The 15,231-nt window shown below is 46.1% G+C and overlaps 1 protein-coding gene across 8 annotated transcripts in view; it reads right to left on the bottom strand.

Annotated features, from left to right (window-relative positions):
- Positions 1-2,273: 2,273 nt before the first annotated feature.
- Positions 2,274-15,231, bottom strand: part of UQCC1 (ubiquinol-cytochrome c reductase complex assembly factor 1) — a 99,147-nt gene continuing 86,189 nt past the window's right edge. For 6 of the 8 annotated variants that reach the window (XM_026009823.2, XM_072736031.1, XM_026009824.2 and 3 more), the window contains 3 exons: positions 12,203-12,280; positions 6,649-6,762; positions 2,274-3,787 (listed from right to left, as the gene is read on the bottom strand). In XM_026009823.2, coding sequence (XP_025865608.1) covers positions 3,653-3,787; positions 6,649-6,762; positions 12,203-12,280 — 327 coding nt within the window. In that variant the 3' untranslated portion in view covers positions 2,274-3,652. The remainder of the gene's footprint in view (positions 3,788-6,648; positions 6,763-12,202; positions 12,281-15,231) is intronic. The other 2 variants (XM_072736033.1, XM_072736035.1) reach the window with 1 other exon arrangement.

The following is a 15,231-nucleotide window of genomic DNA, read 5'->3' as shown; positions in this document are numbered from 1 at the left end:
TACAGTTCTCAAACTTTGGGGCAAAACTGCAATCTTAGAGGTACTGTTCACTGCATTGTTCGGTGTATCTCATTTAAAACCCCTGTAATATATTCTTCTCTGAAACATTTCTTTCTTCTGATGAATAAGTATACTTCCTTTTATGTAACAAGATTCTTAGAACCTTGACTCCCATTTCTGCCTTTGGCTCCCAAGAAGCTCAGAGCAAGGTTTTACACTCAGTTGCAGATTTCCTCACTGGCCTGTGGGGGGCAGTGTGGGATGGGGAGAGAGCAAGGGCCCTGGGGTTGGAAGATGGAAACGGGCACTCTGAGCCGGTTCTTCCTGTGCCCAGATGACGTGAGCCTTAGTCCCTCACCCATGGAAAAGCGGTAAGAACGATGAGGATACCTATTTTACAGGACTGCTGTGAGACAATGTGTTAAAACTACTTTATAAATTACCCCAAAAATCCTGTGAAGGTTGGTTATTAGCAGTATAGGTTTTCTGACATGATTACTTCTCTCCCCCACTTCTTAATACTTGCATCTTATCTTTTAAATTTTGTGTTTTTAAGATTTATTTATTTTTCTTTATGATAGACACAGAAAGAGAGAGGCAGAGACACAGGAGGAGGGAGAAGCAGGCTCCATGCCGAGAGCCTGACGCGGGACTGGATCCCGGGACTCCAGGATCATGCCCTGGGCCAAAGGCAGGTGCCAAACCACTGAGCCACCCGGGGATCCCCTTAAATTTTGTTTTAATCACTTTGCAGTTTTATTAGAACGGTGTCTTTTAATTGCTGTGATCCTTTATGGAAGTATACAGAATATAAATAAATTACAATTATTTCTAAAGAGCAATCTCCCTGAGGGCAAGAAATATCCTTCACTTGTTTTGTATAATAACAACTTACAGTAGAAATATATGTAGCTAGAGGGGCACCTTGCTGGCCCAGGCAGTGGAGCATGTGACTCGTGACTCTTGGTCTCAGGGTCGCCGAGTTCAACCCCCATGTTGGTGTGAAGACTACTTAAAAAAGAGAGAGTGAAAGAAAAAAGTAGCTACAGAATGAACATTTAGCTTTCATTACTATGCAAAGGTCAATGGAGGTACTTCATACTGAACTGCTAAAATAAGCTGAACTATAGGTCAGAGAATGATCCAGAAAGGGATTTTTTCATAGGGCTTGTACTGATAATGACTGATGATCTAATTATTCATTCCTTCTTCCATTTGTCAAGGTTTATACTGATGCCTACTGTGAGCCAGGCACTCCTAGGGCACTAGAAAAACAAAGGCGATTGACCCAAACACAGTGCCCACTCTGAAGGAGCTCACAATGCAGGATGGAGAGTGGGTATAAAAAATAATAGTTTCCACCTGGGGCAGACAAGACGTAACGGGGGGTGGGTATTTGAGCACACATGGGATTTCTCTAGTCAGAAGGGCAAGCGAGGATGCCAGGTGGAGGAAACATACAGGGTGATCTTTTCAGGTAACCCTAAGCGGTTCAGTTTGCTCAGAGAAAAAATGAATTAGAGACTCAGAAACAAACACAGGTCAAATTAAGAAGAGCCTTGCAGCCTCCAGGGACCTGGATTTTATCTTGAAAGGGAAGGGGGTGTGTAGTGGGTGAAAGATGCTGACAGCTGGAATTGAGGGCTTTGGGACATCCCCCACCTGATAGATACAATTCAGCTCTCTAAAAGGCAGCTCCATATTGCAAGTTGCACCGTTTGATGATTACTCAGCTTATGGAGACAGGATTTGGCTCTGCAGGCAGAGGTATTCATAAACGGCCTGTATGGACATAGGCCAGCTGAGATGCTGAGAAGAGGAGTCAAGTTCAGGACCTGAGCTGGACTAAGTGACCTCTAAAGTTTCTTCTAAATCTGCAATTCTGGGGGATCCCTGGGTGGCGCAGCGGTTTAGCGCCTGCCTTTGGCCCAGGGCGCGATCCTGGAGACCTGGGATAGAATCCCACGTCGGGCTCTCTGCATGGAGCCTGCTTCTCCCTCTGCCTATGTCTCTACCTCTCTCTCTCTCTCTGTGTGTGTGTGTGTGTGACTATCATGAAAAAATAAATAAAATCTTTTTTAAAAAATCTGCAATTCTGTGATTCTCAAGCAAGCCCAGTAGCTGAACTGGTGCTGTGGGCTGGGATCTGTGGCTGGGGAGCTGCCCTGGGCAGCAAATGGGTTAAGGCTCAAATAACTTTTATATATGAATTAATGTGTAGAGTTGGGAGCCAAAATCTGTTCCATTAATTTTTCCATCCATTCCAGGAGCAGTTAGGTACACACAGTAAAGTTTATTTTGGTACATGGTATACTTCACTCCATTAAAAATAAATTAATCAGCAAATTCCTGCCTGGCTCAGCTCTGGTTTATGTAAATAGTGCCCAGCTGTAATGAGTTACAAGGTGTTACTATCTCACACACACAGAGGGGGCTTCACTCTAGAACTCCGCTCGCAACAAAAGCATCTTAAATAAACTCAGAGAAGGCGGTCTGATTTGTAATGTTTTCACAGAAGTGGGATATACCTCACCCATATAGAATTTCTTTATATGACTCATTTTATAGCAAGTTAAATGAAGGAAGTTTGATGGGGGAAGGAGGGGCAATATGGTTCCCCGCCCCCTTTCTTCAATGCAAAGAAAATTCCCCAAGAAATGACCCATACTCAGGAAGGAGGGGACTGATTCAAGTGCACAGACTGAGCTGACTCTGCAGCACATGCTCCAGAAGTTGGGATGGGATTAGAAAGCTGGGCACAGGCTGGGCCCTGGGATGGTACAACTAAGTCAGAAAGAATTTTCTCCTCTTCTCCCCAGTATCTCACGTAAAGGGAGTCAAGAGAGGAAAGACAGCATGTTCCTCACCCTGTTCGGTGGGGAAGTGACAAAAGGACCTATGTTCTTGGAACTTCTTTCCAAATGATTCAGGATGTGACAAGCCCCTTGGCCATCAGAAGCCTCCTGGGTCCCAGAGGATGGAGCCTGGCAGGCTATGCCTTGGACATAATAGTGACATCTCCATGAACTGGAGATAAGAGCAGCAGCAGAGACCTTCCTGACCTCTTGCCCTCCCTGTCTCTAACTTAGCTGGGTGGGGTCCTCAACTTATGGCAACTGCCATCTCAGATAAGTTTCTAAAAACCCCGAAATAAAGAAGAGCCATGGCAGAGATAAGTCTCTGTTTCTTTTAATGGCCAACTCAACCCCATGGCTCAAAGCCAGAGGACAGAGCATGGTTACCCGTCTTGACTCAGCAGCATTCCAAACTGCCCCTTGGCCACAGCGGGCCCTTGGTGGAAGTGTCCCCTTTCTAACCTATCCCAAACTCTCTGGGGCCTTTAGGAAAAGTTGTCAATCACATAGTTGCTGGAGGGACCAGGGGAGTGTGTGCTGGAAAGCTCTTGCTCCAGGCTTCTCCTGAGGGGGAGGATTCCTCAGAAGAGCTGAGGGTTCTCCCAGCACTATAGTCCACCAGATCAGACTTCTGGGCATACTAAGAGGAAAATCAACACAAATGGGGCCAGATATTTGACAGATGCTGTTTGAAGGTCAGTTCAGGCCACTTTCTGCAGGGTTCTGGGCCAAACAAGCACCTCTCTCCTGGCAGTTCCTCAAAGCCAGCTGGCCAGCTGTTCAGAGGCATCAGCCCATCAAAGACCCTCGTCGTTATAAGTTGGGGAATGGGGCTTCAGGATGCTCTGAGGATTCTTCTCCACGAGAGGGCGCCAGCTCACCTCCCCTGTCAGAAGCAGATCCTCCCCATTCATGGAGTCCAGGTACTGCATCTGCAACAGGGAGAGCAGGAAACAAGACAGGGACAAGGGCAGGAGAGACATAAGATGTCATACGGAACCAGCCTTCCAATGGAGAGGATGGTGGGCGGGGGGAGGTTTGTGGAGGGGACCTGCCAGTCCCAGGTCCCGGCACAGCTGATCTCTGATCTCCCAGATTATTTCATTAAAGTGGGTTGGGAGAAACACATCACTGGGGAAGCTCATTAGAAAGGTTTAAGGGAACACCCCATCATACCTCTGGATAGACAGACATATATGCCCTGATTTTCTGGACTGCAAGAACTTTCTAGGGAGGATGTACTGGGGAGACATGTCCTTGGGATGTGTGTGTGTGTGTGTGTGTGTTTTATCTGTCTATTCAGGGCAGGGATGGTACTCAAGGTGAGCCAATTCCCTTTTCTGAGATTTAAGTTTCCTTGTCTGAGAGAGGGATAGTAACATGCACCCCACAGGACTCATGAAAAGATTAAATGATACAACATATGTACACTGCTAGTCACTGGCACTTTTTAAATTTTAACTATGTATGTCCCTAATGTTCTCTAGTGAGCCCCAAGCCCACGATTAGTGGACCACCATGCTGGCCAGTGGGCCCAGCTTCACCTCCTGAACAGCAAGCAGAGAAGCGACTCCTGTGATGGAGAATGGGGAATAGCTGCGGAGAAGGTGAGATTTGGGTAGTTCTGCAAGAGGCAGGTGATCTAATGAGTGGCCAAGTCTCAGGAGATGAAGGTGGTCTCTGGGAAATCCTCCCCAGGCTGCTGCTAGTAAGGAGGACAGCAGAATGAGAAATGCTATCAAGGGGAGATGTGTATCACATCAGGAGTGAGAGCACTGGATTCAGAGAGATGAGGCTCCATTGTAGGGTGAGAAGGCCCTTGGGAGAAAGGGAAGGGACAGGAGTCTGGAGGCCTCGTCTTAGTCCCTGGATCATCTCCCTCTTCAAGGATTCCTTCACTCCTATTGTTTCACCTTCAGCTGCTGACCCCTGAACTCAACTTATCTCTCACAGATACCTCAGGTCTAGATCTCCACATGTCCTGTTGTCTTCCAGAGCAAGGAGAGCAACTGACCTATTACCTTCCCTAAAATACACTCCTCTTTCCAACAACTCCATTTCTGTCCCTGATGCTACCACTCTGTCCATCTTCTGCACTGGGAATATTACCATAACCTCTGACTGGGTCTTGGGCTACCCACCAAGCCAACTAGGATTATGGTGCAGAACTAGTCTGCTCAGGACCCAGCTTCTTTGGTTTCCCGAGCAGTGCACTCATACTTAGTCTTGCTTTTCTTTGGCCTTCCACAGCACTTTGTTTCTACCTGTATCACATCACAAACTGACTTATTCCAGGGTTAGCCTTGTGCCTGACTGGCTTCATCGCTAAACCATGAGGTCTGGGTCCTATGAATTTCTACTTCCTCAACAGAGTGTCTGGCACAACAGATATTCAGATGTTTTGCTGACAGGACTGGGTCCCCATCAAAGCTTCCTGATTCCTTAAGAGCCCCATCACTGTTTTTCTATTGCCTGCCTCTCATTGGACAATATGGGACTTCTTCTAGGGGCCCTGGTGTGCAGTCCCTTGTTTTAGGGCCCTCAGAGAGGTCCCAGCTATGCCCTTGTTGTGGCCCCTGGCACAAGCCCACCATGGCAGATGGAAAAGTTAAGCTGGTCTCTCAAAAAACTCAGCATTTGCTTTGCCAACTGCTACTTGTGTCTGATGGTGAGTCCAGTCAACAGTGTGAGTCTCAAGAGTTCTCTGTGGGTGGAGCCCTCTGGCCACAGTGCCTTCTCCCAGCTCTGTCAGATTTGAAGAATAGTCAAACAGAAGTCCTGGCTTCTGGGGGTTCTCTACCGTCTGGGTCTGAAGAGCCCCACTGTGTGATTTTTCTAGCGATCAACAAGCTGTTCCTGCTGGCTCTGTCTTCTCCCCCAGAGCCAGGGCCTGGCCTTCCCCTTCCTGGCTGCTGAAGGCTTGAAGGCTGTGGATACAGGTGAATAAGAGAATAACTGGGGTGAGGCCCCTTCAGCTCCAGGGCCAGGCCCAAGCCCAAGAAGCAAAGGTGTGACTCATGGGACAGCCTGAGCTGATGAGCTGTCTGGAGCAGCTAAGGCCTCTAGTGGCTACATGAATCACCAGCTTGGGGTTGTAGGCCAGCTGTGCCATCTGACTCATGGGAGACCCTGGAAAAGCCCTTATGTTCCTGTTCCCTGTCACTCAGTTCACTCATCTATACGGTATGGGTTTCCCATCAGGACAGGATCAGGGGACAGAGAGATCAAGAAGTGAAGCCATGGTTTCGAGAAAAACTATGTAGTTAAGCAGTCCTCACACTGGAGTTTTCTATTGGAAGTTTTAGTGTCAGGGAGCCTTGGGGGAAGAGGAGGTTGGGGAATGAGGCGTGGGAAGAGGCTCGAGGGATGTCTGTAGAATGCTGCCTGGAGTCTGGTCCTGCTAGAAATCAGGAGTGGGAAACATGAGCCTTGGAGCTTCGAAGTGGGGACAGAGGGGGTTACAGTGGGTGACTGCACTGTACCCCATTCCCAAAGCCTACAGGACTGTGTGTGCCTGGGGTCTCATAGAGCACTGGGCACATAACAGGCAATCAAAGGTGTAGTGAATGAACGCCTAAAAGTTTTTGAGAGCAGACTACTCAGTGCCTCTTCTATCTCATTCCCCATCGCCACCCCAGCTCATGGCTAGGCTGCACGTGATATGGTCAGAATAACCTCAGATTGGCCTATGGAAACTCAACCTCTCCCAATCCTCTGCAAGTCCAGCATCCACAGTCCTCAGGAAAGACTTGCTTTCCATGAGCCTCTGGAGGCGAGGGGTAGGTCTGCTCACCTGTTTCCTCACATACTCCACCAACAATTCAAGCTGTCGAGGGTCTTCACATTTCTGGTTGAAGAAGGTTCTCCAGAGGGCAGCAGCCAGCCCATGGTCATCTGAAAGGATCCCCTGGAACACACAGTACAATTGGTCTTCCAGAGAGCTGGGGATATTGTGAATATGCTGGAAACCACAGAACTGGACTGGAAAGGCCTTACAGACACTACAAGAAAGAAATAGGGCAGCTACATGGTAGAGCTGGAAAGGGTCTTCAGAGAGCATCAGATCCAAACTTTTCATTTTATGCAAAGGAAGGACATGGGAGTCGGGGCAGGGGGGCAAGTGACTGGCTAAGATTAATGTGGAAATGGGGTTCATGTATGGCTGCCCTCCTAGGCCATAGCTCCCTCAACTCTCCCGCACCATACTTGACCCAGCAATACTTATGAGGCCGGGAAGAGAAATGGTGCCACAATGCTCCTACTGCTATCTGCAAGGAATGGGCATGAGTAGTGTGGGTGGGTATTTTTTCCCCAGAAACAGATCTGGGCATAGGCTGCACCTTCTCTCCTGGTCCAAGGGCACATATCTGCAAGGCAGCTAGCTTTATGGGGAAGGAAAACAGGCACCTTGGCCTCACTGTCAACCATCTCTGGGTTGGTCATGGCTGACACGGCCTCAAGTAGAGAAACAGGCCATTCGGAGGACCGCCATGAGCCAAAAAAGGAACGCTCACAGAGCCTATGTGTGTGTGTGCCTAATACTATCCTTTGCAGCACAGAAAAGGGCTAAGAAGCCCAATGTCACAGAGGCTAATCAGCAGCACCTGGGCCTTGGACTAGGGCCATTTCCTAGCTTGGACCTCTAAGGGAAAGAGAAGGGAGAGTCGGCTTCATGGGGTGAGGGTTACTGAAGGGAAAGGCCTCAAGAAGCTACTCTGTCCAGAGTAGCTTCCTCAGGGACTGTCCAGGTGCCAAGGTCATGTAGACCAGACAAAACACTGACTGGGACTCAGAAGTCAGAAGGCCTGATCAAGTCTTGGCTCTGCTGCTACTAAGCTTAGAGATGGTGGGCAATTCACTACTCATCTATGAAACAGATGAAACTGCTTGCCCTACACACAGCATCTTTGCATTATAAGAGTCAGATCATGTAAAGGTATTTTGTTAAATGTAGTATGTCAGATACAAGGATCAGGAGCTTGCTTTGGTAGGCAGCTGTGGATATAGTTGAATCAACAGTGAGATCTAGGGATCAGACCACCTACATTCAAATGGCAGCTCTGTGTGGCCCGCTGAAAGCCACCAGCCCTTCTCGAGCCTCAGTTTCTCATGAGCCAAACAAACACAGCAAGATCCAGCCCACAGCACTGTTGTGAGAATTCAGAGATAATAGCCAAGACAGGTTCTATAAGTGGCAAAGCATTATACGAAGACCCCAGATCATGTCTTCAGTGTGATGTTGTGGGCTGGCCTCTGGGACATGGTGGCATCTGAGGTCTGACTTTAGGCTTTCTGCCAGGAAGGGCCAAATCCAGGATGGGGTGCTGACAGTTTGGTGGAAAAACATTCAACCTATTCCAAATGCCCCCTGCTAAACATCCCTGTAATTCCCCAGCTTAAGAGGCTGTGCTGGTACAATGGCTGAGTCAGGAAAATCAGCTTCTTCTGGCAGATGGGGACAGGGCCCAAGAACAAGCTCAGGCACATCACCATTCTCCAAGCTATTTGCTAACACAACAGCCTGCCTGTGTCTGAAGTGCCCTGGGCACAAACTGGAGTGCTGCTGGCAGCAACCCACATGTGCTACATGGAAAGGAACAGGAGTGGGAGCAGGTGTCATGAGGACCTAGAGAATGAGCAATAGAGCAAAAACCATGGGAGCCATGGCCTGCTGCAAATAGGCACCCCTAGCAATGGGTGAGATGGCTGGAAAGGGGCAAGTCCATAATCAGTCAGAAAGAAAAGGATGACTCAGGACTCAGATTAACAGTGATAACACCTGACTATTCCAGGCTGTCAGAGTTCTTTCACACACCTGGCTTCTGATGACTACGTATGCCAAGAACAGATATTATTATCCCCATTTGAAAGATAAGTACACAGAGTACACAGAGGCTTGGAGGCTCTAGCTAACTGATAGTAAACTCAGGACCAGAATGCACTGGTGAGTTTAAGGGATGATGCCCAACTAGCTCTATTTACGATGCAGTACCTAACACAGAGTACAGGGCGGTGGGGGATGGGGGTGGGTGGGCGATAAAAATGGCTAAATAAATCAATGAACCCAACACTTCAGCCTTCTTTCCACCCAACTGCTATGAGTCAGTGAAAACAAATGGGAAACTGGTTCTGAGAGAGAAATCAGGAAAGGAAAAAGAGTGTTTGGCAGCCAAATATTAGTTTGCATAGCAATTTTCCCACAACTTACTATGGGACCTGCCTGTTCTCCCTCACAACACAGAAAAGCATGCTTCAGGAGACTGGGACACCTAGGTCTAGACTAATTGAGAAGAAGCCTGTGCCTTGAGAGTCCTGGGTATGGTTAAGGGTTTGGAGTGGCAGTCTCACTCAGAAGACTGATTTTGACACCATGATGTGCTTACCCTGATGCTGAGAACACAGAGTCACAGCAAAATGGTCTCTGGTCATAGGCAGCTGACAATCAAGTTGAAGGGACAAGCTAGTGCATACCAAACAACAGCACAAGATTAAATTCAGGAGAATGAACAACTGCCAATCTGTACAGGGAGACTCCAAGGTATACCCTGTGCATGGCTGGCTCCTCAGTCTTCAGTCTTAGCTTCTATGACATTCTACTTGTAACCAGATCTTTATTTGCTTGTTTACCTGTTTATTGCCCATATCCCCACTAGAAGGTAAGCTCCAGTGGGAAAGAACCACACCATGTTTGTTTTATTCACCAAAATATTCCCAGTGCATCCCATATGGTAGGCACTTTATACCTGTTGGATGGATGGATCGATGGATGGATGATGTTGAAATTCAGAGTAAACAAACAGATCTAGAGAGGTCAGGAAAGCTTTGTGGAGAAGGGGGGCTTTAAGAATGGAGAATATTGGAGAGCTACATTCTAAGAGAGAATATATTGGTTCACTGAACATTCACACAGAGAGTGCCTGCAAGGTACCAGGCCCTGAACCAGGCCCTCAGACCTAAAGCTGATAGACTTGGCCACTGCCCTCCACACCTAGTTGTCCAGGAGAGCTTCAGTCAAGCACAGGATGTCCACGGAGCAGTGGGGCAAATGGCCTCACTTGGAAAGAAGGTTACACACTCAAAAACCATGGGAGATAACAGTGGATAGGACATGTTGGGGACAGTTGACAGAAGGCCTGAAAGTGCCATGGAGGAATTTGGACTTAATATAATAGAAAACAGGAAGTTTCTGAAAGTGGCCAGGATAGGGGCACAACCCAAGCAACATTCTAGGAAAAGTGCTGTAGAACGGCGCTGTCCAACTTCAGCGGGGCTGCCATCCCACTCCCGCAAAGCTCAGGTTAAATCAATGACGTGTGTAGTATGCAATCTAAATTGCTCTCCAATAATTGAAGATATTTGGTGGATTGAGAATCAGGAGATCTCCATTTTAACTGCAAATAAGTCCTATTTTTGTAAGCTTATCTCCTGACTTTAATTATTATCTTCAGACTGATAACACTTCCTCCAGCCTGAACTCATTTCTTACTTTCATCCTTTATGCCTTTCCTCCCTTCCTCATTCTTCACTTGCCACATGCCAGGTACCATGACAAGCAAAAGAAATGCACACACAGCAGACACTGCCACTACCCAGAAGAAGTCCCCATCCAGCAGGGGTGACATTTAACACTAGTGTAGCAAATGCTGTGGAGTCCAGGGTGGGTGAACGGAGTGGAGCATGGGGGAGTTCCAGGCCTATTTTCCAGAAGCAGTGCTGCTTGTATTAAAAAGCTGGAGGTCACCACAAAATAAGCATAAAAGCACATGTTTTGTTAAAAAGATGAGGTATGATGAACCCTGGTAGTGTGCATACAGGTGTTCATTACAGCATTTTTTTACCTTTTCGGAATTTTTGAAATTTCCATAATAACAGTGGGGAGAAAAAAATGAGACAGATGCTACCACATGGGTGAACGCTGAGGGCATTATGCTAAGTGAAATAAGCCAGTCATAAAAGAATAAAATAAAAGAGTACATGAGATACTCAGAGGATTCAAATTCACAGACAGCAAGGAGAGGGTGGTGGTTACCAGGGGCTGGGAGAAGGCTGAGGGCAGAGTAAGGGTTTAATGGGTACAGAGCTTCGGTTTGGGAAGATGGAAAAAGTTCTGAAGGTGGATGGTGGTGACAGCTGCTCAACAATGTGAATGCACTTAAGACCACTAAAATCTGTAACTTAAAAATGGTAAATTTTGGGCAGCCCGGGTGGCTCAGCGGTTTAGCGCCGCCTTCAGCCCAGGGCGTGATCCTGGAGACCCCGGATCGAGTCCCACATCGGGCTCCCTGCATGGAACCTGCTTCTCCCTCTGCCTGTGTCTCTGCCTCTCTCTCTCCTCTCTGTGTATTCTCATGAGTAAATAAATAAAATCTTTTTAAAAAATGGTAAATTTGGTGTCACATATATTTTACAATGAAAAAAATGAGATCTAAAAGTTCTGATGTGGAAAGAGGCCTAAGATATATTATTCACGGAAAAACGCAAGGTGCAGAATAGTGCATGTAGTGTGACTCCCATTGTGTAAAGAAAATATACAGATGTCTGTGTATGCAAATGCAAACGTCTGGAAGGACACCCAATAAACTATTAACAAAGTTTTCCTCTGGGACAGGGAACTGGGCAGGACAGGAAAGGAGCCTTCTATTTTCTACTTCAACCTCTTATTTGCAGTTTTATGAGTTTTTGAAATGAGTATGTATTGCTTTTATAATTAAAGCCATAAAAGTGTGTGATGTCTGGCAGCCCATACTGTTTAGATGTGTATTCCTATCTCTGGAGGCTGAGACTGTGACTGATTTGCCTTTGTCCCTACATCTAGCACCTCACAAGGACTCAATAAATGCTACTAGCTGAATGATCTGACCATATTATGCCATTTGTGCTCTTTTTCCAAGCACTAGGCAAATTGCTGGGCATAGTCATTCCTGTTGCCAAGTCACTGATGATGAGGAAATAAATTCTAAGCTGTGATGGCAGATAGTGATGATGTCCCTTGAAGGTTCCCTCAGAGTTTCTCACCAAAAGTCTTTGTATGTAAGTGATGAATCCCTGAATTCTACTCCAGATACTAATATTGCACTGTGTGTTCACTAATTAAAATTTAAATTAATGGGGTACCTGGGGGTGCTCAGTGACTGAGCATCTGCCTTTGGTTTAGGTCATGATCCTGGGGTCCTGGGATCAACTCCCGCATTGCGCTCCCCACAGGGAGCCTGCCTCTGCCTATGTCTCTCCCTCTCTCTCTGTATCTCTCATGAATAAATAGAGAAAATCTTTAAAAAAAATTAATTAAAAAAAGTCTTTGTTGGGGGAAGTCAATGTTCTGCTTAAAGCTTGGCAAATGATCTTACCTCATCATATCCCAAGATTGCCGCATAGAAATTATTTGTCATAAGGATCATGTTCTTCTTCAGGATATAAGAATTAACCTACAGAAACAAAATGACAAAAACAAAAGTATGAAAAAAGGGGGAAAAAACCCCAAAAATATTATTTTTGCCTCTTAACTATGATAAACTCCTAGTAAAACAGAGAGAGAAGGCCCCTAACAGTTGAACTGTTAGGCCACCTCCGTTTCCCTGATCTGTCAGGATTCTCCCCAATTTGATAGCTTCTTTTGGGTTCTGATCACAAAGCAGTAACTTGGTTTAATGAGCTGAGCCCCAGGTACATGTCAGGCTTCATGGTAGACCCCATGAATACAAAGTATAAGAAATGATTTTTTAGCTGGAGGAGCACACAGTCTAGTATGGAAAAACCGACATGTAAAGAAGAATTAAACTGTAATACGTTGCCTCAAATTCTATCCCCAAGGTGGTAAACAATAAACTAATTTTTTAAAAGATTTTATTTATTTATTCATGAGACACAAAGGAGAGGCAGAGACATAGGCAGAGGGAGAAGCAGGGTTCCTGTGGGAAGTCTGATGGAGGACTTGATCCCAAGACCCTGGGATCACGACCTGAGCCAAAGGCAGATGCTCAACCACTGAGCCACCCAGGTACCCCAATAAATTAATTTTCATACAAATGATCTCTGCTCTGGAAGCAAGGGATGAGTTCTCCAGGAAGTAATGCTTATGTGACCCTTGGAGGAGAGAGGACATTCTAGACAAAGGGAACAAGGTTTGCAAAGGTGCAGAGGCAGGAAAGAAAATGTCTGGGGATGCCAGGGAAGGTAAATGGGCAGTAACACTGGAAAGGTAATGCTAGGATCAGGTTAGGAAATGCCTAAGGGCTACTCAAAGGAGCCTGTGGTATCAAAGACAGAAGGAAGAAGTGTGAAGAGGAGGGAGACAGGGAGGACCTGGAGTGAGATGCTGAGGAGAAAGGAGAGCCAGGAGGCTGTGGGGAGGAGGAGAGAATAAACCAGCTGGAATAAGCCAGGCTGAAGTAGTAAGACCGTTAATCTTAAGAGACTGTTTTGAAATACAATTCCAGTGAGGCCACTGACACCTTGGTAGAACTTTTCTCAGAGAACAGCCAGGTGGGCCTTCAGAGTCTTATACTACAGCTCACTGAATATCTTCAGTAGGGTAAAACTCAGACCTCCAGACTTCTAGGAATATGCTTGAGAGCCTGCTCCATGTTTCATCCCAGCAGAGAGCCTGGTGTAATGTGCAGTACATAAGTAAGGACTCACTGGATATTTAAACTGACAGATTTTAGAAACAACCAAGTTATCTGGAACTTTACATGGAGAATAAGATTTGTGCTTAACAACCCTGACCATAACCATGCCCACTGTCATCTCCTCCATTTACTAAGCACCTGGTTCTGGGCCACGTGCTTTATGGATATCATCTCCTCTAACTACGACTGGAATTCAGAGGGTAGGTGTGCCAGAGTCACATTTTTATATACATAGAAAACTGAGCCTCAGGTAGGTGAAGGGACTGGCCCTAGTCCCACAGCAAATTAGTGATAAAGCTGAGATTAGCATCCAAGTCATCCGAGTCGAAAGTTCATGTGCCTTACGTTCCATCATATTCCTACCTCCAGGAGGAGGATTTAACTTTGGATCATAAATCAAAGGAGTGATTTAATTCTATGGTTCATAACTGATCTGGAAAGTAGAGCAGAAAGGAGTACTGGAAGAACCTGGGTTTGGTCAGACAACCTGGGTTCAAGTTCTAATTCTGCTGTATACAGAGGATGCCATCTCGGGCAAGTCAAACCTCTCTATTTCCTTGCATTTCAAATGCTCTACACACAGGGCATTTGCTGGTTTAAACAGCAAATGAATTAGCATATATTCATTCATTAATTCAACAACGTATGCTGAAAGCCCCAGTAAACTGTAAAGTGCTCTGCACTTATAGAAAACTAAAACCAGTTCTAATAGGGATAATTTTCAAAGAAGAAAGAAGAAGAAAGAAGGAAGAAGGAAGAAGAAAGAAGAAAGAAGAAAGAATAAAGAAGAAAAAAGAAAGAAGAAAGAAGAAAGAGGAGGAGGAGGAGGAGGAGGAGGAGGAGGAGGAGGAGAATGGCACAGCTCAAACTGGAAAATGTGAGAGTAGATATAGCTGGTAATACAATCCATGACCTTTCCCCCTACTATCAGTCCAGGCCAAATCAGACCTCCAGCCTTTATGTTCCTAGAGCTCTGTCCACATTCCTCCTCCTGGATATACAATGTGGTTTAGAGCTATTTATGTACCTGTCTCTCTCACTAGTCTGTGAGCTACTCAAAGGTCATAAGGAACTCTGTCTGATTAATCTTGGCACCCCCAACATCTAGTCCAGGGCCTGGCCCAGAGAAGGGTTTAAGACTGGCATGCTGATGGCTGAATCCTTACAAGTGCCTGAGTGTCACACAGAGTGTGTTCTGTCCAATGACACCCTTTTGTCTGTTTCCTCTTTTTTGCTGCTTTGAGTACCTTGCATGTTTCTAAAATTTCAAAAATACGTACTGCCTAATTTCTTATTGCATCATCTTCCAGAATGGGTTGAGGCAAAAGGCAGAGTCAAGAAACAAGCCAGAGCTAGAGTTCATTCCTTTTGAAGTGGGAGGATAGGACTACAACCCAAAATGTTGATACTCATTTTGGGTCTCTCCCTACTCCCATACAAGTTATTCTCCTAATCGTGCAAGAAGAATCAGAGCCACAAGCAGACGTCAGAGGTGTCAAACACAAAGGCAAGAGCATCTCAGGCGCAAACATTCACTGAATCTGCTAAGCAGAGCTAGTTTATGTATTGTATCTAACCAGTAAACCTTAAACCTGGAAGGGTCATCAGAGATCACCTAGCTCAATGCCTCCAAGAAATTGGTGAACTAAGACCCAAAAAGGGGTAGGGACTTGTCTTGAGGTCACACAGAAAGCTACTGTCAGAGCCAGGATTAGACTGTGATTTCCAGACTAGTGCTTTACCTACTT

This window comes from Vulpes vulpes, chromosome 14, assembly GCF_048418805.1.
Source record: "Vulpes vulpes isolate BD-2025 chromosome 14, VulVul3, whole genome shotgun sequence".
NCBI classification, from domain to species: domain Eukaryota; kingdom Metazoa; phylum Chordata; class Mammalia; order Carnivora; family Canidae; genus Vulpes; species Vulpes vulpes.
Note: the sequence above shows the minus strand (reverse complement) of the source record. Positions and strands in the feature narration are given on the sequence as shown.